The 23,393-nt window shown below is 43.1% G+C and overlaps 1 protein-coding gene across 1 annotated transcript; it reads left to right on the forward strand.

Annotated features, from left to right (window-relative positions):
- The first annotated feature begins 4,146 nt into the window (after positions 1-4,146).
- LOC110090554 (extracellular tyrosine-protein kinase PKDCC) lies at positions 4,147-22,445 on the forward strand. Its single transcript, XM_020814208.3, has 7 exons — positions 4,147-4,720; positions 12,989-13,111; positions 15,862-16,133; positions 17,522-17,601; positions 17,692-17,796; positions 19,602-19,778; positions 22,207-22,445. The coding sequence occupies exons 1-7, from the start codon at positions 4,229-4,231 to the stop codon at positions 22,305-22,307; spliced, it is 1,350 nt and encodes a 449-aa protein (XP_020669867.3). The 5' UTR covers positions 4,147-4,228; the 3' UTR covers positions 22,308-22,445.
- Positions 22,446-23,393: the final 948 nt, after the last annotated feature.

The raw sequence follows: 23,393 nt of genomic DNA on the forward strand, positions 1-23,393 counted from the left end.
AGAACTCTTTAAGTGCGAACCAGACCACTCCAAATTCTCCTGTCTGGACCATAGAAAGAGGAGCTGTTGATGGTTGTAGGGGAGAGCGAATCCCTAGAGGAGGGGCTAGCCTCAATATGAGGAATATAAAGGAGATGCTGGAGATGGTAGAGAGGAAGTTGGAGGAAGAGAAGCAGAGGAGGGAGGAAACCACCTTAGAGGGGAAAGAAGCAGCAGCCTAGGGCAATGCCTAGGAGGAGATGGTAAATGTAAATGTTACCCTTGACATTTAGTCCAGTCGTGTCCAACTCTAGAGAGTGATGCTCATCCCTGTTTCCAAGCCGTAGAGCCAGAATTTGTCCAAAGACAGTTTCCGTGGTCACGTGGCCAGCGCGACTAGACACGGAACGCCATTACCTTCCCACCGTGGTGGTACCTATTTATCCTACTTGCATTTACATGCTTTCAAACTGTTAGGCTGGCAGGAGCTGGGACAAGCAATGGGAGCTCACTCTGTCGCGTGGATTCGATCTTACGACTGCAGGTCTTCTGCCCTTGCAGTACAGAGGCTTCTGCGTTTTAACCCACAGTGCCACCACGTCCTTTAGGAGGAGATAGGTGAGGCCTATAATGTAGAGGAAGAGCAAAAAGAGGAGCTGGATGGAGAATGCGACTTTGTGGTAAAGGAAGACTCTTGCAGAAAGGTCTTAGTTCAGTTAAAGTTGCCTACAGGAGAGGTGGAGAAGCAAGGTCCACCTCCCCTTGTTGGCCACTCTGATATTTCTGGAAGCCCACAAGCTGGGATTGGATAGGGGGCAATTCTGACCAAGCGTCCGTATAGTTATTTGTCATACACACAAAATTTTGACTTGCAATGCAGACAGAAGGATGCTTCATACACATTTTTTGCTTTTTGTGCTTCAAGACCCTAAATGCAGTTGTATGCATGTAAAAGATACTTCTCATTGCTCCAATATGAGTGACATCCATAAGTGGGAGATATGGCAATGAAAAAGAACTTTGTCTTTGATTTTTGTATTTTAAATTTTATTTTAACAGTCATAAGATGCCCTGTTTAGCAAAATGCATTGGAAAAGTGGGATAGAACAATAAACTTTGACCTGTTGATCCTCAAGCACTTTTTTGAGAAATAATCCCAGTTATGTGTCGGGGGAAAAAAAAGACTTAAGATGCTTGGGGAGGGGAAAGTCACTCCCTACCTCTACTTTACCTTATTAGTATTTGTTAGCATTTATTACAAATAAAGTATCAATAATTATTAAAGTACTAATTAATAAATTATTAATAATACACTGTTAGTATTCATTGCAACTGCATGGAAGGAAGGTTGAGAATAATTTATCTTCACAATCATCCTGTAAGATTGACTGTGCTGAGAAATAATGGCTTGCTCACACAGTCATCCTTTTTCACAGAGCATGCTGGCAGAAGGATTCCAAGGTGTGTAGTCAAAAAAAGAGTAACTTTCCCAACTTCTGCTTTTCAGTAGCAAACCTATATCCTTAGCAACATTGTGGAAGAAGAGAATTAAGACACTTGGAGGTCCTTGTGTCTTAATTTTCTTCTTCCACGATGTTGCTAAGATTACAGGTAACTGAGTCACTCTTTGAATATCACTCCAAGACTCTTTTTAAAAGGACTGTATGCTGATTCGAAGTTCATATAAAAGTTCTGTTATCGCTTCAGAGGATTGTAAATCATGTCAAGTGTCACATTTTCAAGAGATGCAGACAAGTGCAGACAGGAATCAAATCCTAATAACACTCAAAGCTGAGTTCACATTTCAACTGTTGCCAAATTATGCCATTATACATTGCCAATGAAATACAGTCCTGAGGGTGGGCCATGGCCAAAATTGTGAAGCTGGGGTGTGCTCGGTGAATGGCAGGCGTTTTAAAAATACATTTCTAGCTGTGCCAATACAATAAAATAGAACATAGACAGCTGAATCAAACGTGTGTATTGCTCTCGCTCCTGGCTCACAAAATTATCTATCCCTGCTGTGTTATCAAAGTGCTGCTGCCAAAACCTCCCTTCTCCCGGGTTCAGAATGATCCTTGTTTCCTTTTCCAATTTGGGCCAGGCTTCGAACATGCTCAAGCTCTTTAAAATGGCTTCTCCAAAAGCCCGGCAGTCTGAGCAAGCTGAGCAAACTACCCACAAATTCAGGGTGATCTCCTCTACTGCTCCAACCACAGGCCACTTAGGGCTCCATCTTTCAAGCATCATGTGTCTATTTTTCCCAAACTGGCACCACATCAGCTTTCTAAATGCACAGTTTTACCTGAAAGGTCAAGGGGGTCTGACCCAGGCTGCAACCCCCATTACTGTGAAGAAAAAAACTAAAATCAAACTTACTGAGGATAGTTATAGAAATATATTTTAGTATCCAATACCTTTAAAAAATCTAACAGCCCGTAGGATCTTGAAGTCTGACAAGTTTTATGTCACATAGGTTTTTGTGGACAATCAGCCAAGTGGAACTTGTTACTTTTGAAGGTTTACGTTTTATAATTTTGTCTTTCTAAACCTTATTGGTCTCCAAAAAGTTGGAGAGTCTTTGTTCATAAACAAAGGTCTTGACTCAAGAGATATTGTACATGTATAATTGGCAACCCGTACACTTCTCCCTTCAACAGTGCTGGGGCAATGGATCCCCATGTAGTTCAGAACCCTTGTATAACTCTTATGCCTCCCGAAACGTAACTACAAAGCATAAAAAGTTGATTAACACCCACACCCACAGAACAGTGCTCTTTATCGGAGTTATCTTCCCTAGCCTTGACAATCTCTTCCATACACTGCCCTGTGCAATGAGCCTCAAAGGTCTTTATGGCTGCCTGATCTAGAGGCTGTATTAGAGATGTTGCATTTGAGGGCAAATAGCCCAGTTTGACGCATTCAGTATTGAACTCATGGGGTTGTGGGTGGCACAGTATTTATTGCAATATTTATTTATTGGGGGGAAAAGTCTATGTTTAACCCAAATTGTACTGTTCAGGACTCTACAATTCAAGGGAGAAGCGTACTAGCAAGAAACAGCTGCAGAGAACGTTGAAGAGCAGATGACACAGAACACCCGAGATATGAAGATGTCAAAGATGTGTGGTATCACCACTGCATTCAATACTGTATGTACTCAGAGAACATCTTTAGAGAAACATTCCATAATTCAAATGATGACATCATTGTCAACGGAGAAGTTACCAAAAATATGCAATATGTGGGTGATACAGTTTAGATGGTCTGCAAATATTACTCAAGGGAGTTAAGGATGAAAGCAATTCGTTCTAAACGTGAATGCTAAGGAAATCAAGTCTCCTGTCGTTAGTTAAACAGCAAGCAGAGCAATAAATGCAGTTAACGATCCAAAATAAATGCATGGAGTGTGTTGACAGATATAAGTAACCTGGAATTTGGTTAAATGAACTGTAGGAGCATAGCTGTGCAATAAAATGCAAAACAGAGATGGCCCGGAGCAGCTTCTGAAAGATGAACATTGTAACACACAATAAAATCTTAAATTTGGCGTTGGTGATGTGCATTGTACAGTTCAGTGCAATGCAAAAATACTTTGGTCTGTAGACTTTGATGCAGACTGAGGACAAATATAAAAGCACTTGAAATAAGGATTTATTGCAGGGGGTGAAATTTTTTTGGACAGCCAGCCAAAAATGAGGTGGTACAAAGACAAATGTATAAAGATCCAGAAATCATGAAACTCATAAAATGCAGAACACTTCGGTTACGGAAAGGGAAGCGAACGGTACAGGTCGGTACAACTGACCCTTCGTGTTAAAATAAATGGGGACAAAAACTGCAGTAAAGAGAGGAACTCATCGGCTGAAGACTCCGTTTCGAGGGCTCCAGAATGATCATCTGCGGTTAAAGTGGCCGCATGGAAAGTCACGGGAGCCACGATAAACGCTCAGTCTTCCAGTAGGAGAGGAGGAAGCAGGCGACGATAACCAAAGGAGGCCTCTGTGGATGGACCCGGCGACCCCTCGGCAGACAGAGGCGCCGGCGGCGTCTGCAGCTTTTGAGGTTTTGGACCTCTTACCTGCTCTCTTGGCGAGGCGAAGGGACTCTCGAGAGGCCACCTGGGGGGCGGGGCGGGGACTCCCTGCAGACCCGCCCCCCCGCCTCTCCTTCCAGCTGCTAGGCGTCCTTGAAGACGCGCGCGGCGAATGCTCGGTCGCCGGTTCGAGTCCCGCCGCCGCCCCTCGCCATGCCGGCTCCCGAGGCGCTCCTCGCCTGGTTGGCGACCCCCGCTCTGCTCACGGTGGCCCTTGTCCTGTCGGGCCCTTGGCGGCTTTCGGACTCCCCGCTGCCCCGGAGCTTGGTGCGGGAGCTGGAGCGCCGGCAGCAGGATCTCAGCCGTTTGGAGGCAGCCGCCGATGCCGGAGCCCGAGCGGGCGCATTTCCCCGAAGGCGCGCACCTTTGGGGGCGGCGGCAGCGGACCTGTTGGGCTGCTCGGCTCTGAAGGAGGTGACCAGCGTGAGCTTCGTGGGATCCGGCATCACCAAGCGGGTGCTGAGGGCCACTCTGCCGCCCAGCGGCGAGGAGATCGCCCTGAAATCCGTGCACTGGGCTGGCAACGACGTGAGCCGCTGCGTGCAGCGCTATGGGCACCCGGGAGGCTGTTACCGCCTCGCTGCCTACAAGCTGCTCCAAGAGGCGGTGCTGATGCAGAGCCTCGATCACCCGGGCATCGTCAAGGCACGTAGGATATACCGGCCTTGGGCAAAGGAGGGAGGGCGGGCATCCACCCAAATGCCAGCCCGTTCTGCGACTCTGGAAAATACGGAGTTAATCTGGTGTGTGTGTGTGTGTTTGCAACCCACGGGGCGTCTTTTGCGCGCCTCGGTGTATTGGACGCGTAGTCCGCCTTTGCACCGAAAAAGGGGTTCGAGGCGGTGCCATCCCGTGCTCCATCCTTTGGAATCCAATTTGGGTTGTGCCCGACTGAAGCTGCAGTCTTACCTGGGAGGAAGGCGTACTGAACACAGGGGGAATATTTTTGGGGGAAAATGGATAAGATTGTGCCAGGGTTGGTCTTACGTAGGAGCCACGCTTGATAACACCAGCCACCCACCATGCCATGTAGCTGGTCATTGGGAACGAAAATGATCTCTGCCCATGGTTTTCACCATTATTTTCATATGGCTCAGGATTAACAAAAATGTGAAATGTTCTGGGGTTGCATTCTGCTTAACAGTCCCATGCTATATGCACACTGTTCAGAACGTAGAATTTTTGATGCTTTTTAAAATGCTCAGTAGTAGAATTGCACCTCCTCATTATTTTGTCACCTAGCAGTTTTTTTGGTTCCTAAGTGATCCTAAGTGTGTTTACTTGAAGAGAAATCCGTCTGAGGTCAGTGGGACTTAATTTCAAGTAACTGTGCGCAAGGTTGCAGCCTTAGAGCATGCCTTCAGATCACTACTGGTTGCAAAGAATGATGCAGTTTTGGCATTTAATTCATTGCAGTTACATCTTAACATTTAGGACCATAACAGACTGTTCTGCAAAACAGGGCATGTTCTTTTATGTCTATAAAATAAGTCTCTCTTGCTCCCCGCCCCCATAAAAGCAGAGGTTTGGAGAGGTCACATTATACTTTGACATAACTTTGTGCCAGTGATATTTCTGCTTAGCTGGATTTTACTGAGTTGCTTGTGAAACAGAGGGAAGCATGCTTCGCCCAACCTTAACTAGGTCTAACTATTATTGATGGCTTCAAGCCAAGTGGCTTTTTATTTTTAGGTATGCCAGTGATAATGACTCATATGAGGTTCAATCCCAAGATTTCTTGTTTGTCTACTTCCTATGCATTTCCCCTTCTTGAAAGGGAAGGTAAAGGCCATATTTTCTGTTGTAATCCTAAAAGGGACCTGTTACATAACAGCACTGATGTTACCTGTCTGTCATGGGTTTGGAGGGAAAGTTCCATCCTATGGGGAGTGGAAGGCGGGACATCAGGAGGAGGGGCTGTACTGTATAAATATGTGATGCCTGTGTGGTGAAGAGGAGATGCTGAGACAGACTGTGAGACACTGGGTTGGGACGAAGCAGCAGCTGGGGAAGAAGAAGCTGTTGTGGGAGTCTGGGTGTCTGACAGGGTACTACTGTGTGTCAGAGTACCAACCTGAAAGGTTCAGGGGTCTGTGGGTTAGCCAGAACTGATGGGTTCAGGGTCTGTGCTTTAAGTTAAAGGTTCTAGGTGAACCAAACTGTATGCTTGTGGGTGTGAGAATAAGCCACGTTACTTTATTTTATTCACCTGATTGTTTTACTTACCCTGTTTGTATTTAAAATAAACCTTATTCTTTTACTGTTTAAAAATCCATCCCTGGTCTGTGTGACTTTTTATAGGGAATGGTTGGTGGCAGCTTAGTGTAACTGTGTGGCAGATCCCAGTAGGTCTGGGTTTGTCACATTGATTGGTGTCCAGCGTGTGGGATACGACTGGTCCAGTTGTCCAGCGGTCCAGCAAAGCCTTGGCAAGTGTGCCCAGAGCAAGGGGGGTCTAGTCAGGGACAGTCTGAGGCGCGTAGGTAATCTTCTAGGTGTACCTCACGGGGAGGTGCGCTAGTAGAAGAACGTGCCAACTGGGGAGACTTAGATTAAGGTGCTCTGAGGCAGCCTGATTTTGGCGGGAAAACGCTGAGGCAAAACTGCGTAGCAACAGCGAGCTAGCTTGCCAGCTGAGAGGCCCAGCAGAGGGGGGTAGGCTCTGACTCGATACTGTTGCAAATTTAGTGCTGAAGAACAGCAGCAATCTCTGGGGAGAGCTGGTTCTGAGGCAAGAAGGAAAAAAAAAAAAAAAAGTGGTCGTTTTATTTTGAGGCTTGACTTTTTAAAGCAGCCTGTTCTGAGGGGGGATTATGCCCTTGACTCGAAGCCAGATGGCCGAAATGAGTGAAGTGAAAGACCCCCAGATTGACCAAGGTTCTGAGGATGAATTTGGCTCAGTGCAGGGTGACAGCACAGGAGAGCAGAACCCAGAACTTAGAAAAATGCTCCTAGCCCAACAGCATGAACTGAGGGTGAGGGAAATGGAAATCAGAAGAAAAGAAAGAGCTGAAATCTGTCAGGCAGAGGCAGATGCCAAGAAAAGGGGAATGGCCATGAGGATAAAAGAGATGGAACTGAAACACCAAATTAGACTGGTACAATTGGAATTGAAGTTCCTAAATAAGTTTATTAACAATTTATCAGTGGAAGAAATGTCAAAGAAGGAAAAGTATGAGGCTCAGGTCAGACAAAGTGAGCAAGATCTTGAAAAATATACTCAGCAAAAAGACATTAAATTAAAAGAAATCAGAGATAAGACTGAAGAAAAAGTAAAAGAGATAAAAGCTAGGGCTGAGGAAGAAATTTTACAGATCAGGGCTGAGTTTGAGGCCAAGCAAAAGGAGCTGGATTTGAGAATAAAAGGGAAAAGCCAGCAAGGGGGAGGGGCCCATGGTGAAGGGAAGCCCTCAGACATGAAACCAAGACCTCAGATTTTGGAGGGAAAACCAAAACAAGATGAGAGGGAATCAAAATACACCAGAAAATGCTATTTCTGTCAGGGAAAGGGTCATCTAATCTCAGAGTGTCAGAAATTAAAGCAGCTAAAAGGAATGGTGCCTCAGAATTCTAGTGGGACCAAGCCAAAAGCTGTGTTCTGTGTCCAGAAAGAGCAAGGCTCAGTGTCACAGAGGGAGCCTGTTGCCATAGCTACTCAGTCTGGAACAGCTACCTCTGCTGATCAGGCTGAGGAAAATGGTCCTCTTGTGGAGGTAAAGCGCTGCTTGCTGATAAAAACAGATTCTCAGTTGTTTGAGACAGCAGGGGTGGACGTAGGAATACTTGACCGTCAGTATAGGGGGCTGCGGGACACTTGTTCCCAGGTAACCCTGTGCCATCCAGATATTATTCCCCGGGAGTTTATAATCCCAAATGAGAGCATAAAGGTAGCAGGTATTGAGGGGCAGGTAATCTCTCTGCCAGTAGCAGAGGTACCTGTCAACTTTCAAGGCTGGAGGGGAGATTGGCGGATAGCGATTTCATCGACTCTGCCAGCAGCCGTGCTCGTGGGAAATGACCTGGCTGAACATGTGAAACGGGTGCTAGTGATTACACGCTCACAAGCCACCACAGGGACAGTTCAGGGGGGTAATGATGAGCCAGAGACGGAAGCAGAGGGGAGTTCAGAAGCTGTGGTGGAAACCTTAACCACAGACAGCAGATTTGGACAGGAGCAAAAGGCAGACGCCACTCTCCAAAAGTGTTTTGAACAGGTGACTGACGCTCAGCTAACACCTGAAACCCCAGTGAGATTTCTGGAGAAAAAGGGGATTTTATATAGAGAAACCCTGAGAAATATCTCAAAAGGGGGAGATGGGATCAGAAGTCAGCTGGTGGTACCTGAAAAGTATCGCCCCATGATCTTAAAAAGGGGTCACTCTGACATGTTTGCTGCACACTTAGGGGTGAAAGGGCCCCTTGATTTGGTCAAGCAAGATTGGGAGCAGATCACCCAGGATGACCCACTAGACGTTGTGACATACATAGACACCTTGATGAATGACCTAAGGAGAAATCTAGAGGTGGCAGCAGAAAACCTGCAAGCTCAGAAGGTCAAACAGAAAACATGGTATGACCGCAAAGCTAGAGAGAGGCACTTTGACCCAGGGGAGGAGGTGCTTTGGCTTAGGCCCTGCAGAGAGAATAAGCTGCAGCTCAAATGGGCAGGACCATATAGGGTCATTTCCAAGATGTCAGACCTGAACTACCTAATAGAGCAAGAGGAGAACCACGCAAGGAGGGTGGTTCACGTGAATGCCCTAAAACCCTACTACAGAGGGGAACAGAGGGTTTTATTCGCGATAAAAGCAGCTGAGAGTGAGGAAGCTGAATTACCCTTCTGGGAGGGTAGAGGGGAAGTAAAATACAACCCAGAGGAGGTAAAGATCAGTCCTGCACTCACCCAAGACCAGCAGCAAGAACTACAAATGCTGCTTAGTAAATATCAACAGGTGTTTTCTAACAAGCCGGGGATAGTGAAGGGAGTGATGCATCGGATCCACACAGGGGATGCACCCCCGCAGGCAGTATCCCCATACCGAGTAACGGGACCCTATAGGGACAAGGTGCGGAAGGAGCTGGACGAGATGCTGAGGGAGAACATAATCGTCCCCTCTTCTAGTCCTTGGTCCTCTCCGATAGTCCTTGTGGACAAGCCTGATGGGAGCATTAGGTTTTGTGTCGATTACAGGAAATTAAACCGTGTAACCACTCCTGATGCCTACCCAATGCCCAGGCTAGACAACCTGATTGAAACCATAGGGGGTTGTCGGTTCATCTCATCATTGGACCTGGTAAAGGGATATTGGCAATTAAGAATTGATCCCAGGGATCAAGAAAAAACTGCCTTTTGCAGCCCTTTTGGTCTCTATGAGTTTCGAGTCCTGAGCTTTGGTCTCAGAAATGCACCAGCCACATTCCAAAGGCTGATGGACCAGACCTTGGCAGGGCTCAGTGACTTTACAGTGGCCTACATTGATGACATAGGGATCTTCAGTAATACCTGGGAAGATCACCTGATACACCTGGAGTTAGTGCTGCAGAGGTTAAGTGCAGCAGGGCTAACAGTAAAGGCCAGCAAGTGTCAGCTGGGTAGCCCAGAAATAAAATACTTAGGTCACATGGTAGGGGGAGGAATGATAAAACCCCTGGAGGCCAAAATAGAAGCTGTTCGAGATTGGCCTAGACCCACCACCAAGAGAAAAGTCAAATCATTTCTTGGGTTGGTGGGCTACTACAGAAAGTTCATCCCGAGGTTTAGCGAGATTGCGGCTCCGCTGACCGATCTGACGAGGAAGAAGACTGATGACCGCATCCCGTGGACCAGCGACTGTGAGGCGGCGTTCCAGAGGTTGAAGGAGGCGTTAATCAACTATCCTGTCCTGCGTGCTCCAGACTTCGACCGGGAGTTCATCATCTACACCGATGCGTCTAACAGCGGGGTAGGAGCAGTTCTGTGCCAGGAGGATGAGAATGGTGACCAGCATCCAGTGTCCTACCTGAGTAGGAAACTTCAAAAAGGTGAGAGACATTTGGCAACCGTGGAGAAGGAGTGTTTGGCCATAGTCTACGCGATCCAGAAGGCCAAGCCTTACATCTGGGGAAGACATTTTGTTCTGTGTACTGACCATTCACCATTGCAATGGTTAAAGACAATGAAAACCCACAATAGCAAACTTATGAGGTGGGCTTTAAACCTACAGGACTATGACTTTGAAGTGAAGGTGGTCAGAGGGTCAGTGAACTGTGTTGCTGACGCCTTATCAAGAAGACCTGAAGATTGAAGACGGCGAAAGAACATGGACTATATGTATATAATGAGAACAAAAAGTTAAAATGTACCTGGTTTTAAATTGGTTTGTATTAATAAAGGTAAAATTGATGTAATGCATATGGTAAATGTTTGAAATGCCTATTTGCTATGTTTAACTTGGAGTGTAAGTATATGTAAGTATTATATGGTATGTATAACTGTTGTTGTATGTTTTATACAGGTTGTTTTTTTGGTGAAAAGCACGTTAGCTTTCCCCCTACAAAACAACTTTTAAAGAGGGGAGGTGTTACATAACAGCACTGATGTTACCTGTCTGTCATGGGTTTGGAGGGAAAGTTCCATCCTATGGGGAGTGGAAGGCGGGACATCAGGAGGAGGGGCTGTACTGTATAAATATGTGATGCCTGTGTGGTGAAGAGGAGATGCTGAGACAGACTGTGAGACACTGGGTTGGGACGAAGCAGCAGCTGGGGAAGAAGAAGCTGTTGTGGGAGTCTGGGTGTCTGACAGGGTACTACTGTGTGTCAGAGTACCAACCTGAAAGGTTCAGGGGTCTGTGGGTTAGCCAGAACTGATGGGTTCAGGGTCTGTGCTTTAAGTTAAAGGTTCTAGGTGAACCAAACTGTATGCTTGTGGGTGTGAGAATAAGCCACGTTACTTTATTTTATTCACCTGATTGTTTTACTTACCCTGTTTGTATTTAAAATAAACCTTATTCTTTTACTGTTTAAAAATCCATCCCTGGTCTGTGTGACTTTTTATAGGGAATGGTTGGTGGCAGCTTAGTGTAACTGTGTGGCAGATCCCAGTAGGTCTGGGTTTGTCACAGGACCAACAAGATCTTTTTGTGTGTATGTTTGCTGTACTAACACACCTACCATCTGGCAATTCCTTTAGTATGTGAAAAGCATATTAGGTTTCAGTAACATGCATGCATTTAGTCAATCGTTGTTATGTGCTGTATATCAACCCTAATAGGGTTTTAAGGGTGACTGAGATATTTAAGGAGTGGTTCTACCAGTTTCACTTTCCAGTGGGTTTCTATGACCAAGTGGGGAATGGATCCCTGTCTCCAGAGTCCTAGTCTGTCACACTATTCGCTACACCACACTGGGTATTTAGTCAATTAACCAATGATTAACTAAGTGATAAAATGACAGAAAAGTCTCCTGGCTCTCATTGGATTTAACTGTACAAACAAAGGGTAAAATCGAGAAGGTTCCCAAAGTTGGCTTGGAAAAAATCCTGTGTGTAAAACCTCGAGAGCAACAGTTAGTCAGAGCTGACATTACTGGGCTAACATCATCATCATCATCTTAGAACTGTAGAAGGAACCCTGTAGATCATGAAGTCCAGCCCATGTCAAGGAGGCACAGCAGGGAATCAAAATCCCAATCTCTGGCTCCACGGCCAGATACCTAAACCACTTATCTGCCTGCATTCCTTTATTTCACAGTCAGCAATAAACACAGAGGTGCGTCAGACTTGGAATTAAATTGGAAATGTTTAATCATGAACATGAAGTGCAGTTTGACAAGCAACATCGGTGTGCTTGACATTGACATGCAGTGTCTGCATTCTTCAAATGAAATCTAAACTCTCTTGGTTTAATTACTGTTAATGCCTTGATAGAACTCACAGGATGGTGAGAAGGGAAGTCACAGAAAGCAGATTGCTATACCTCTTTGGAAAATTACTTTTGGCTGCGCGAACAGTAAACAAACTGTGGAAACACACTGTTCTCCATGTGGGTAAACATTCAACTTGAAAACCAGACTAATTAACACTCTAGTTTACATCCAGTATCAGTATGTTTAGAACTAGTCATGAAGGAGTGTTCTTATTGTAGGAGAATTCCATGTGCCAGAATCCTATTAGTTAGCTACACTTATTTATTTATTTATTTAACTTATCTGCTGCCCACTCTACCCAAAGGTCTCTGGGCAGCTTACAACAATTAAAATTCAACTAAAATACAATAAAAGATAAAATGATTAAAATACAATTAAAATTGCCATCAGGACCCAGAGTTGATGTTATTTCAATTAAAAGCCTTCTGGAACAGGAAGGTTTTGACCTGGCGCCGAAATGTCATCAATGTCAGCGCCATACGAATTTCAGTCAGGAGGGCATTCCATAGTCTGGGGGCAGCTGCCGAAAAGGCCCTTTGTCTACAAGCCAACCCTCTTATCTCCTTGAGGGACGGCTCTTTCAAACGGGCCCCCTGGCTAGATCTTAACTGCCGGGTAGGCTCATATGGAAGAAGGCGGTCCTTCAGGTATCCAGGGCCCAAGCCGTTTAGGGCTTGTGTGAGTGCAGTGACAGAAACTGCTATATTACATTGCTACGAGTTAACATGTCACTGCTTATATTCCTTGTCACATGCCAGTTGTGTGAGTTAATGTACTCCACAACTTATTCAGTAACAGTAGTACTGTATTTATGATATATGCCATTGCACTTATACTGATATAACTAATTGATAAGATTTTGCCTAGAGATTTGAGGGACAGAGATAAATCTTAATTAACCTTTCCCCCACCCATATCAGTGCATAATGCTGTTTTCATTTAGAAAGGGGACTCCTGCATTTACCTCTCTATTTATACGGCAACCTCTGCCTTTTTCTCTCTTGACAGCTGCGTGGTCGGTGCTATGATAGGAGCTCAGCTCCGGAGATGAAGGTGGTCACCATGCTGGAGTTGGGAACTCCTTTGGAGATGATTAATCTTCTGCAAACCCCCTGGGAAGAGAGATTTAAAGTAAGAAAACAAAAGCCAGGGGGTATCATTTAGCAGTGTTTAGACCCCAAACTGAGCCCCTTCAACGAGCTACGGCAGATGTGACCTTCTTTTTGTTTGCATTTGGAAAGACTTTTTCATAATCTTGGTTCTGGTGTCTTCGTAATTGCATTGGCAAATTTCCTTTGAAATTGTATTGGAACTTTCACTAAGAATGTTTTATGGAATCACAAATGGGTTGGAAGGAAGAATGGGCAAAAAATGGTGGTGGGTTGACTTTATAACTGTAATGCAAGGAGAGGAAAAAACTTGCAAACTTATTCTTTTATATTATATTTAAGATATCCATTCTTGCAAAACCCAGCTGGCTTGTAACATATATTTTTAAAAAGGCTTTCCAAAATGGGAAGAGAAACAGGTTGTAATCCGAAAAGTCACAATCATGGACTTGGAGTTGCATGTATTTTAATGAAATTTGAGCCTTTTTGAAAAAAAGATGAGTAAATTAAGGAGTTGGTCCAGCCTGCCCTTCTAACACAAGACTTGAAGGATTTGGAAGAATAAGATTAAGCAACCAGGAATTCATGCCAAAACAAGTGAAACTTGCAACAAAATTTTGCAATACGGAGTCCTCCAGGCTGTCAGCCAGCCACATTTTTGCCCAGACTACTCCACTCCACTCTGCTCTCCAGCTGGTTCTCTGTCCCACATAGATAGCTGCCTGCTCACCTCATACAGCATGCTTAGTGCATCTCTTTGCAGGGATATGCTACCCAGGGCACTTTTTTTTAATGCTAAAGATTTTTCTGTATTTTTGCAAACTTTAGGATAGTTTGGCTACTTATAGATCAGAGACCTGAACTTGCTAGGAACGATGATCAAACTATAGGCCAGCACTAGCCCAACCAGAAAAATATCAGTGGCGGCAGCAGATTGCCACTAATGAAATAGTGTGTTTTTCTATTTTGTGATGCACACAAGTTGCACACAAAACTGCATGCACCCCAAAATTCAGAAAATGAACATTTCCGTTAGAGGCATTAATTTTATTGATTGATTGATTTGATTTGATTTGTACCCCGCCCATCTGGTCTATACGACCACTCTAGGCAGTGTTAAGCCTTTTCCAGTGACATGATCCCTGATGCACCAACAGAGCTTTACAAGAAAATATTGTGAGCCATGGAACTATAGAAGTGGGATTCTGAAGATCATCTAGTTTGAGCCCTGCCAATGTAGGAAATCCACAGCTTGAACATTATTGACATGTCTCTCTCCAAATGCTGTTTAAAAACCTCCAGTGAATTTCACCCAGATAGTCTGTTTTGTTGTCACAGAATCCTGAAGCATAAGGAAGTTGTTTCTGAGATTAATTGGACTCTCCTTTCTCATAATGGGAATCTTTTTTAAAAAAATATTAAATTATTTTTTATATTATAACAAACACACAAACACAAAAAAGACAAATGAAAATCCACTGTTCTTATACAATATCACTCTTTATATATTTTTTTCCTCCACCCAGTGCTACCCTCCCCTTTGGGATTAGATTCCAAGACTTTACAATTCATGCCACCTCTTATATCTCCAGAAATACACTGATTCTTCTTTTGGTGTGTACCCCTTCCCTTTAGTCAAGCCGTGTTCTAGAAATGGATTCCATATTCTTCTTAAATTAATTATAGATGAATTTATAATGAAGAGGCATTAACATACATCTTCAAATTTTCATATCACGTCAATTTATCATTATTTACCATATTCCACATTTCGCTGTATCACTCTTCTATGTTAATCTGATTGTCATATATCCATTTTTTTTTTTGCAATTAGTAGCATTGCCACACTTACCATTATGGTAATTAAATCCTTTTTAATCTCTTTATTTGTTTACCATTAATAGTGTTCAGTAAAGCAATCATAGGAGATGGTTGTATGTCAATTACTATTATGTCTCTTATTTCATTAAAAACCAGGCTCCATTCCTTCGTTCTTTTTTCACAAAACCACCACATACGCATATATGTCCCTTTCTCGTTCTTATACCTCCAACATACAGATGATAGTTTTTATTTATTTATTATGTATTTAAAGTTATTATTGAACAGGTGTTAAAATAGCATTTCCATATTACCCTGCAGCAATTGATTCTTACTGACATGTTTTTCATTTTTCCTTTATTCCATATCTTGTTCCATTCTTCCCTTTTGATTTCTTTACCCAAATCCTCCTGCTGCAAATCTTTTGTCATGGATGTTTCATATTCTGCTTGTACCAATACAGTGGTGCCTTGCAAGATGATTTAATTCATTCCGCGAAAATCGTCATCTTGTGAAAAAATCTTGTGAAATAAATGAAATTTATTTGTCTTGTGAATCATCGGTCTCAAAAAAAAAAGCACAGTCATAGAAAAAAATGTCTTGCGAGGCACCATAGCGATTGCAAAAACCAATCATCTTGTGGGTTTTTCGCCCTGTGTGGCAATCGTCTAGCGAGGCACCACTGTAATTTATATATTTTGCTTACAATATCTTTCCTGTTCTTTGTTATTTCCCATTTCTGTCTTTTTTCTTTGTATTCTTCAGAATTATTGTTTTGGTCCTACCCTCCTGGAGCAACAGAAAACAGGTTTGCTCCGTCTTCTCTGTTATGTATAAACTACAGTATATTTGTATATTAGTCTGCTTCTATTCTATTCTATTCTATTCTAGTCACTTCTATTCTTATTCAAAAACTCAGAAACACTCTGTGTTCACCTCCTCTCTTTTCAGATTTGCCTGGATCTGGTAGAACTGCTCTATTACTTGGCAAATTCTCCTCTAGGTTCCATTGTCCTCTTGGATTTCCAGACTCGGCAATTTGTTATGGTGAATGGAAGCTTGAAAGTCACCGACTTGGACGATGTGAGCACCAAAGAACCATCATGCCAGCTGGATCATGATTGCACCCTCGAGTTCCCCACAAAGAGGTTCTCTCTCAGATGTGGCATGCATAAGAGATGTGAAGGGATAAATGAGAAAAAAAATCTCTTCAATGCATACAGGTATGCACAACATTTTAGGAAAGGGGTGGGGATGGAATTATTTGTTTCTTGCATTTTTACCCTGCTCTTCACCCGAAAAGGCTTGCAGGGTAGCTTGCATATATCATTAAAAAGACAATCCCAGCCCATAGACTGAAAAAAGAAACAATGCAAAAGGGAAAGGGGCAGATGAGGAGGAGGAATAAGGAAAACACCTTCACTAGAATTTTGGTGACAGGGTTTAACTGGCAAGCAGTTCAGATTTAAGCAAAAAATGGATTTGCTGCTGCTCAAACTGATACAGTGGTGCCTCACTTAAGGGCGATAATCCATTCCAAGAAAGAAATAAAAAATAAAAAGCACATTGAAACGCATTGAAACCTTTCAATGCATTCCAGTGGGCTAAAAACTCACTGTCCAGCGAAGATCCTCCATACGGCAGCCATTTTCGCTGCCTTTATAGCGAGGAATCTGTCCCTAAACACAATGGGGAGCCATTTTAATTACCCAGCGGCCATTTTGAAACCGCCGATCAGCTGTTTAAAAAACCATCGTTTTGCGAAGAATCGGTTCCCGAAGCAGGGAACCGATCATCACAAAGCGAAAAAACCCATAAGCGGATTCGTCATTATGTGGGGTAATCGTAAAACGGGGCACGACTGTAGTTGTCTCACACAAAATGAAGCGTGAGAGATTCCCTAGGACCTTGTATAATGTTGGGAGGGACATCTGGCAGCACTGTTTCACGAAAGAAGGCCCATCAGGTGTAGTGTTTGTTGAAGCTGTTCCTTACACTTCAAATGTGGTGCAGTATAGCTGCCACCATCCACAGTCAGTATGACCTTTAGATAATTGTAGTCTGATGCGCCTGGGCAATTCCTGGTGGAGGGAAAAATTCTTCTAAGCTACTCAGAGACCTTTTTTCTTATTGAGCAAGGAACAGACCAGCAAGGAAAGGCCAAAGGAAAGGTTAAAACTGAAGTAGGGGCTTCAGTTTGACTCTCAGTCAACCCCAGTATTTGCTGCCAAAGGCCAGTTTGGTTCTGCAAAAGAAACTTTTATCTTAGTTTGCTAACAAATCATAGGTCAAGCCCTCAAAATTATGAAAGACATAATTATGAAAAGCTAAAATTCAGTACTGAATTACAACTAGAGCAGGCCCATTGAATCAGTGGTGATTTGATGAGTCAACACTTATGTAACTTCCATTGATTCAATGTGCCTACTCTAGTTGCAACATACTACTGGATTCGAGACATGGAAACCATTAGACTTTAGAAAAAAATCTTTATATTATCAGTATCTGCCCCTCGTGTACTTGAGTCCAGAAGATAAATTACACAGCTCTTGAGCCTTTCTAAACATATATATCTATATCCACATATGCAAGTCTTTCTATATATTTGTAGGTATTTCTTCACCTATCTCTTACCACATACTGCCCCCTTTGTTCTGCAACCCCTTCTGAAGGACATCCTGAATGCCACAGGTATGTGAAAATATGAAAATTTACAAATAATTTAAATAATAACAGCTTCTTTCTTCTTAAAACATGTTGCTTCCCCCCCTGTAAACATAGGTAATCTGCGATTTGGAGCAAATGAAACCCTGAGAGCATTTCAGAAAGTTTTGCATTTGTACAAATCGGGACTTTATCTGCAGAAAAAAACTACTTATTTGAAAGGTACAGATTTTACATGATGCTTATAAACCCTTGACATGGTGATTTAACCTCTGTGAGCTATGTCAGTCTTTAGAGGATCTGCTCAAGTGCTCCCAGTGAAGACAATGAGTTATGTTTAAATATGTTCCACTGACACTGATAGAGGGAACGAGTCATGGCCACTGTAAATCTAATTTATTTCAATGGGAATTTGGCCCAGCTTGTTTTCCTTGGATAAAGGCCAGCTGACTGCAAAGGCTGTTGAATGAGATTTAATGTCTTCCTCTCTTCTTATATTTCCATTCATATGAACATATAAAGGACTATGACTTATAACTTAATACTGATGTATCAACTAGCTATTCATGTATACTGGTAGCTTAACCCCTAGGTTCCCAACCTTTGTTACTCAGATGTTTTTGAACTGCAACTCCCAGAAACCCCAGCCAGCACAGTTGGTGGTGAAGGCTTCTGGGAGTTGCAGTCCACAACTCCTGAGTAAGCCAAGATTGAGAACCTTAACCCATACAACTCCTGCATTGAGCAGGAGTGCCACTATGCTTGCCACTATGCTATGATTCTATGAACTCAACTTTGAAATCAGTTACTCTGGGCCATAGAGGGTTTCTGCTCGTGAGAAAAAGCTCCACCCACACGTAAAAACAACTATACAGAGGACCCTCTACTTACGGAATTAATCTGTATTGGAACAGTGGCTGCAGGTTGAAAAGTCTATAGGTCGAGTTTCCATTGACCTACAATGCATTGAAAACCGATTAATCCCATAACCGGCCGTTTTAGTTCCATTTTTGTTCCATTTTGTTTTTTTTCTGGTCTGTAGGTCGATTCTCAGGCTGCAAGTCGAACCTAAATTTTGCAGCCAGAGAAGTCTGTAACTCGAAAAGTCTGTAAATCGAGCTGTCTGTAAGTCGAGGGTCCACTGTACAGGTGTTCTGCGCTAGAGATTGGGAGCCTATTGGATGTAGCCTATGGGCATTCATCATCAGGCCTATAAGCTTCTTTTGCTGTTATCTCAGGTTAATGATAAGATATAAGAATATGATAAATGGAATGGCGATCTAGTGGTTTCCAAGCTAGGAAGCTCAGTTCCTGTTTACAGACCAGAAGGCTGAAACTGAGTTGGACTTTTCAGCCTGGCTGGAAATGTTGAAAGGGGGTTACATATAGATGCCTTTTGTCATAAAGAGAAGAACAAAATGGCTGAAGTCCTGTTTGTAACTTCCAGTCCTTTCCTCTCTGGGAAACAAAGTGCTGCTGCCACGATTCTCAGGGGTACATGCACACACTGGCTTGTGGAGTGCATATATGTGCCCTTTAGAATTGCAGCAGGACCATTTTGTTTCTGCTGATATAGTGGAGTATGTTTTTGTTAACATATCTTCAGAATGTCCCAGGGCATCAAGTATGTGTGTAAGAAACCAGATTCACATCAGATTTTGCATGTTCTTGCCAGAGATCAATAAGAGAATTTATATATGTTGTAATACGCCGGATGGGCAGTATAAAAGTGAAAATAAATAAATAAAACAAATAAAGAATTGTACAAATGGAGAGCTGAAAGGGACACCATGGGTCATATAGTCAACCCCTGCCAATTCAGGAATCCACAACTTCAGCAAAACATAAGATCTAAAGACAGCTCCTCGGTTTTAGAGGAGATTGCCCAGCCATGAAAGCAAAACACCGTTCAGCAAACTCTTGCTTCTATTTCACATTACTCTGTCTGAAACATTTAGCTTTCAACTGTGCTGCATATGCAAAAATAATAATTTGCCTTCTTCTTCCCTTTCCTTCCCCCTGCCAAGATTATGTTGCCTTAAAGGGATTCCAGAGCAGGGATGCCGAAGACTATAAATGCTGGCCTTCTTATCGCCATTTGGGATGCATGCTCTCTGTTCACAACCCAGAGGAAGCAGCATCCATTTGCAGCTCCCATCCACAATGTCAACATTTCATCATCACTCCACGGAGGACATGGACAGGTAAGAGTATTTTTTTTAAAAAACACCTCTGGTTTCTTCCTAATATATAGTCTGGTTGACATATTCAAGATTCACTTAAGTGCAGCATGTAGCTCTTTAGGTGATGTCGGAATGCAACTTCCTTAAACTCAGAAGTAAATGAGTTATACTCAGTAGCACATTTTCAATCATACTGGGCTAACTTTTTTTCTTTCATGGTAAATCTTTTTGTCCAAAGTCAGATCATAAATATTTTGGGGCCATAAAACATCTTCATTACTCTGCCCCATTAAATATGTTCACTGTTCATTAGCCAAAGATGTGGATTAGAAAATTTATATAATCCGTGCAGTATGACTAGAGTTATTTCTGGGTATTTAGATTAAAGGTGAAAAATGACAGCTGGACTCATAACAATCATATTTAAGACATTCTTTTATCAGCCTCCTAAATTGCCAGATGACAGATTTGTCAAAGGCAATTAGCATTGATTACAGACTTTCACTGAAGTAGCATGATTTTTTTTAATTATCTGATTTTAACTAATGCTTTTACAAGATTTTAACTACAGCCTTTAATGAGGAATGCAGAGTGTTTTTTTAGTATATCTCTGATAATCTCAGGGAATCTCCCAACCTACCCTGAAAATACCTTGAAATTTGTAATACTATGCCAGCTGCTTAACTAGTTATCTAGTTTTTGATTACACACGTAGAAATACTGTACCCCCTACAAAGTATTTGGCCAGGATGGGGATAAACCCAAGAGAATGAGTGCTTTTGGCACCATCCTGTAGCAAATATTAGATGGGTTTTGCTCTTGATTGTGTACTCCTATGAGAAAGCATAAAGAAAGATTGCTGGGACATTTGGATACCGAGAGCCATAGATGGAACACCTTCTTTTGCTGCAGTAGCCCAAATGCTCCAGGCTGGAGAAGCGTTGCCACTGCCTGCCATCTATCTGCCCATTCTCGTGTGTGCAGTCTGCCACCCTATGTCCTGTACTCCCCAGGTCATATTGGGCATGAGACCTCATTAAAGATTCACCAACAGCTTTGAATGGCGGACACAACAAAGTGATCAGTGTTGGTGATGGCGGCAGGAACAGCAGCAACAAAACAAGCAGAAGAGGATGCTGTGTGAGCATAGAAAGAGGTCACCAGAGTCATGGGAGGGAAGGAGAAGGTTGAGATGCACCGCAGAGGGAGGGAAAGAGAGAGGAAGGCTACTGCAGCAGCAACATGATGGCCGAGTACTCATGGATGGAGAGGAGTGATCTGTGCAACCGCATGATGGAGAAAGAGGAGGAAAACATTATGGTACCCAGAAAAACAAAAATAGGAGGAGAGTGAGGATTCTCTAACTGCTTATGAACAATAATTTTGAAAAGTTGGAGTGAAACATCCAGGATTTTTAAGACTGAGAAAAAGAAATAGAGGTTAAGAGAGAGGACGGGATTTTGATGATCATATCCTTCTGAACAATCAAGGCAAGTCTATCGCCCTGTCTACTTTCCTTCCTTTCATAGGCAATTCCTTCCTTCCACAGACAATTTTCTGTCTTTCTTTCTTTCTTTCTTTCTTTCTTTCTTTCTTTCTTTCTTTCTTTCTTTCTTTCTTTCTTTCTTTCTTTCTTTCTTTCTTTCTTTCTTTCTTTCTTTCTTTCTTTCTTTCTTTCTTTATTCATTCATTCATTCATTCATTCATTCATTCATTCATTCATTCATTCATTCATTCATTCCATTTATACCCCACCTATCTGGTCATATTGACCACTCTAGGCGGCCTTCTGTCTTCTGCTCATTCTGCTGACTGAATCCTGTTGTGCACAGAGGAAATGCTTCTTCTGCAGCACTTGCCTCGGATACTTCTCTACTAGCTATCTCCCATTCACCCTCCTAGTTTCCCTTCTTTCCTGAGTGCTTTGGTGCCTGACTCCCCTCTCCATCTCTTGATGGTTCTCCATTCTTAACAACCATCACTACAAAACACCCATGTATCCTGCACAATGACCACCAGCTTGCCCAGGCAACTTTGCAGTTTCCCAATTTCTTTCCTGGGCTGGGACCCATACAGATCACCCCTCTCCATCTGTGGGAGATGGCCATCTTCTGAAAGGCAAGAGGTCAGAATAAGTGTGAGGTGGGACAAAAAAAAACAACCCAAAAAAGGGACAAGAAGGTTTGCCCAAGATGGCAGGGGCAACAGTGGTCCTCCAGGCAGTAGCAGCTCTTCCAGTGGGGAAGGACAGAATTTGCCCCTCTGCCATCCTCCACCTCACCCTGCATACTGTCAGAGCTAGCCCTGCTATTTTTACTTCTTGCAGTGTTTCAGTGTCTCATTTACTCTCAAAGCTGTGTCACAGATAATTCCTTTTGCTACTTTTCCTGAACTTGTTTTGTTCTGTCTTGTCTCTGCCTCCCATCCCCAATTATTTTTCCCCCTCCAGGACGTCCCCTTGCTTTGTTTCAAAGCAACTTCTCTGATCTAATTCCAGAAGGGAACATGGTGGTTTATATTAAACGATCTGCATTCTCAGGAAGCCTCTGACAGAAAGCCTGAAGAGCCACAGAACCAGCGCACAAGAAGAACTCAGGCAGTGATCACCAGGACTAATTTTCACTTTTTCAGACTCTTAAGAAGTGGTGTGGCTTTTTTTTAAAATATGGGATTTGTGCACGCGCGCCAGTTTTGACTGAGACAAAGGATGTTATTACAGTGATCAAACCAAATCCTCCCTTCTGAAAAATGCCATCTGAATCAGTATTAACTTGCCGAGTTATATATCTCCTTCCAGGCTATGTACATTGTTCTATTTCAATTTATGGATTGCTGCTTTCTGCATCAAAAAAATAGCATCCCAAGCTTTGGAATGAATATTACTGCAAGTACTGTACATTGTTTATGGTCTGGCTTGTTGCCTTAATACTTCAAAGCAATACATGCATGGAAGTAGGTTCAGCTGCGTGTATTTTAGTCAGTCATGTCCGACTCTAGGGGGCGGTGCTCATCCCCGTTTCCAAGCCGTGGAGCCAGCGTTTGTCCAAAGACAGTTTCCGTTGTCACGTGGCCAGCGCGACTTAGATTCGGAACGCTGTTTACCTTCCCATCGAGATGGTACCTATTTATCTACTCGCATTGATATGCTTTCGAACTGCTAGGTTGGCGAGGAGCTGGGACAAAGCGACAGGAGCTCAATCCGTCGCGTGGATTCGATCTTACGACTGCTGGTCTTCTGACCCTGCAGCACACAAAGGCTTCTGCAGTTTAGCCCACACCACCACCACATCCCTGAATTCCCCACTGCCTAACCTTAAATTGTTAAGAGAGACAGCTATGCAAAAAAGTGCTTTTTAGAGTGCCAAATTTTGTTGCTCCTGGTCATGTCTCTTCTCAAACTATTTGATTGCTATTCTGCTTTGTTTCCTCTCACAGACACATAGTTCTAGATTATAGTAATCTTACCTGCTTCAGCTGTTTTCTAGTCATTGTGGGTCATTTACCTGTATTTTTATAACAAAAGGTGCTTTGGCACTGAGTAAGCTTCCAGGCCTTTTGACTTGCCACAATTCTATTGTGGATGTGTGTGCATACATATCAGTATTTGGATCCATGATGGTCTTAATACAAATATGA

Source organism: Pogona vitticeps, chromosome 1 (genome assembly GCF_051106095.1).
Source record: "Pogona vitticeps strain Pit_001003342236 chromosome 1, PviZW2.1, whole genome shotgun sequence".
In the NCBI taxonomy this organism is placed as follows: domain Eukaryota; kingdom Metazoa; phylum Chordata; class Lepidosauria; order Squamata; family Agamidae; genus Pogona; species Pogona vitticeps.

Bases quoted from the DNA above. Each gene is read 5' to 3' on its own strand.
- LOC110090554 (XM_020814208.3), top strand. From the start codon at position 4,229: ATGCCGGCTCCCGAGGCGCTCCTCGCCTGGTTGGCGACCCCCGCTCTG. The intron at 4,721-12,988 runs GCACGTAGGATA...CTCTCTTGACAG, and splicing joins ATCACCCGGGCATCGTCAAG to CTGCGTGGTCGGTGCTATGA. The intron at 17,602-17,691 runs GTATGTGAAAAT...CTGTAAACATAG, and splicing joins GGACATCCTGAATGCCACAG to GTAATCTGCGATTTGGAGCA.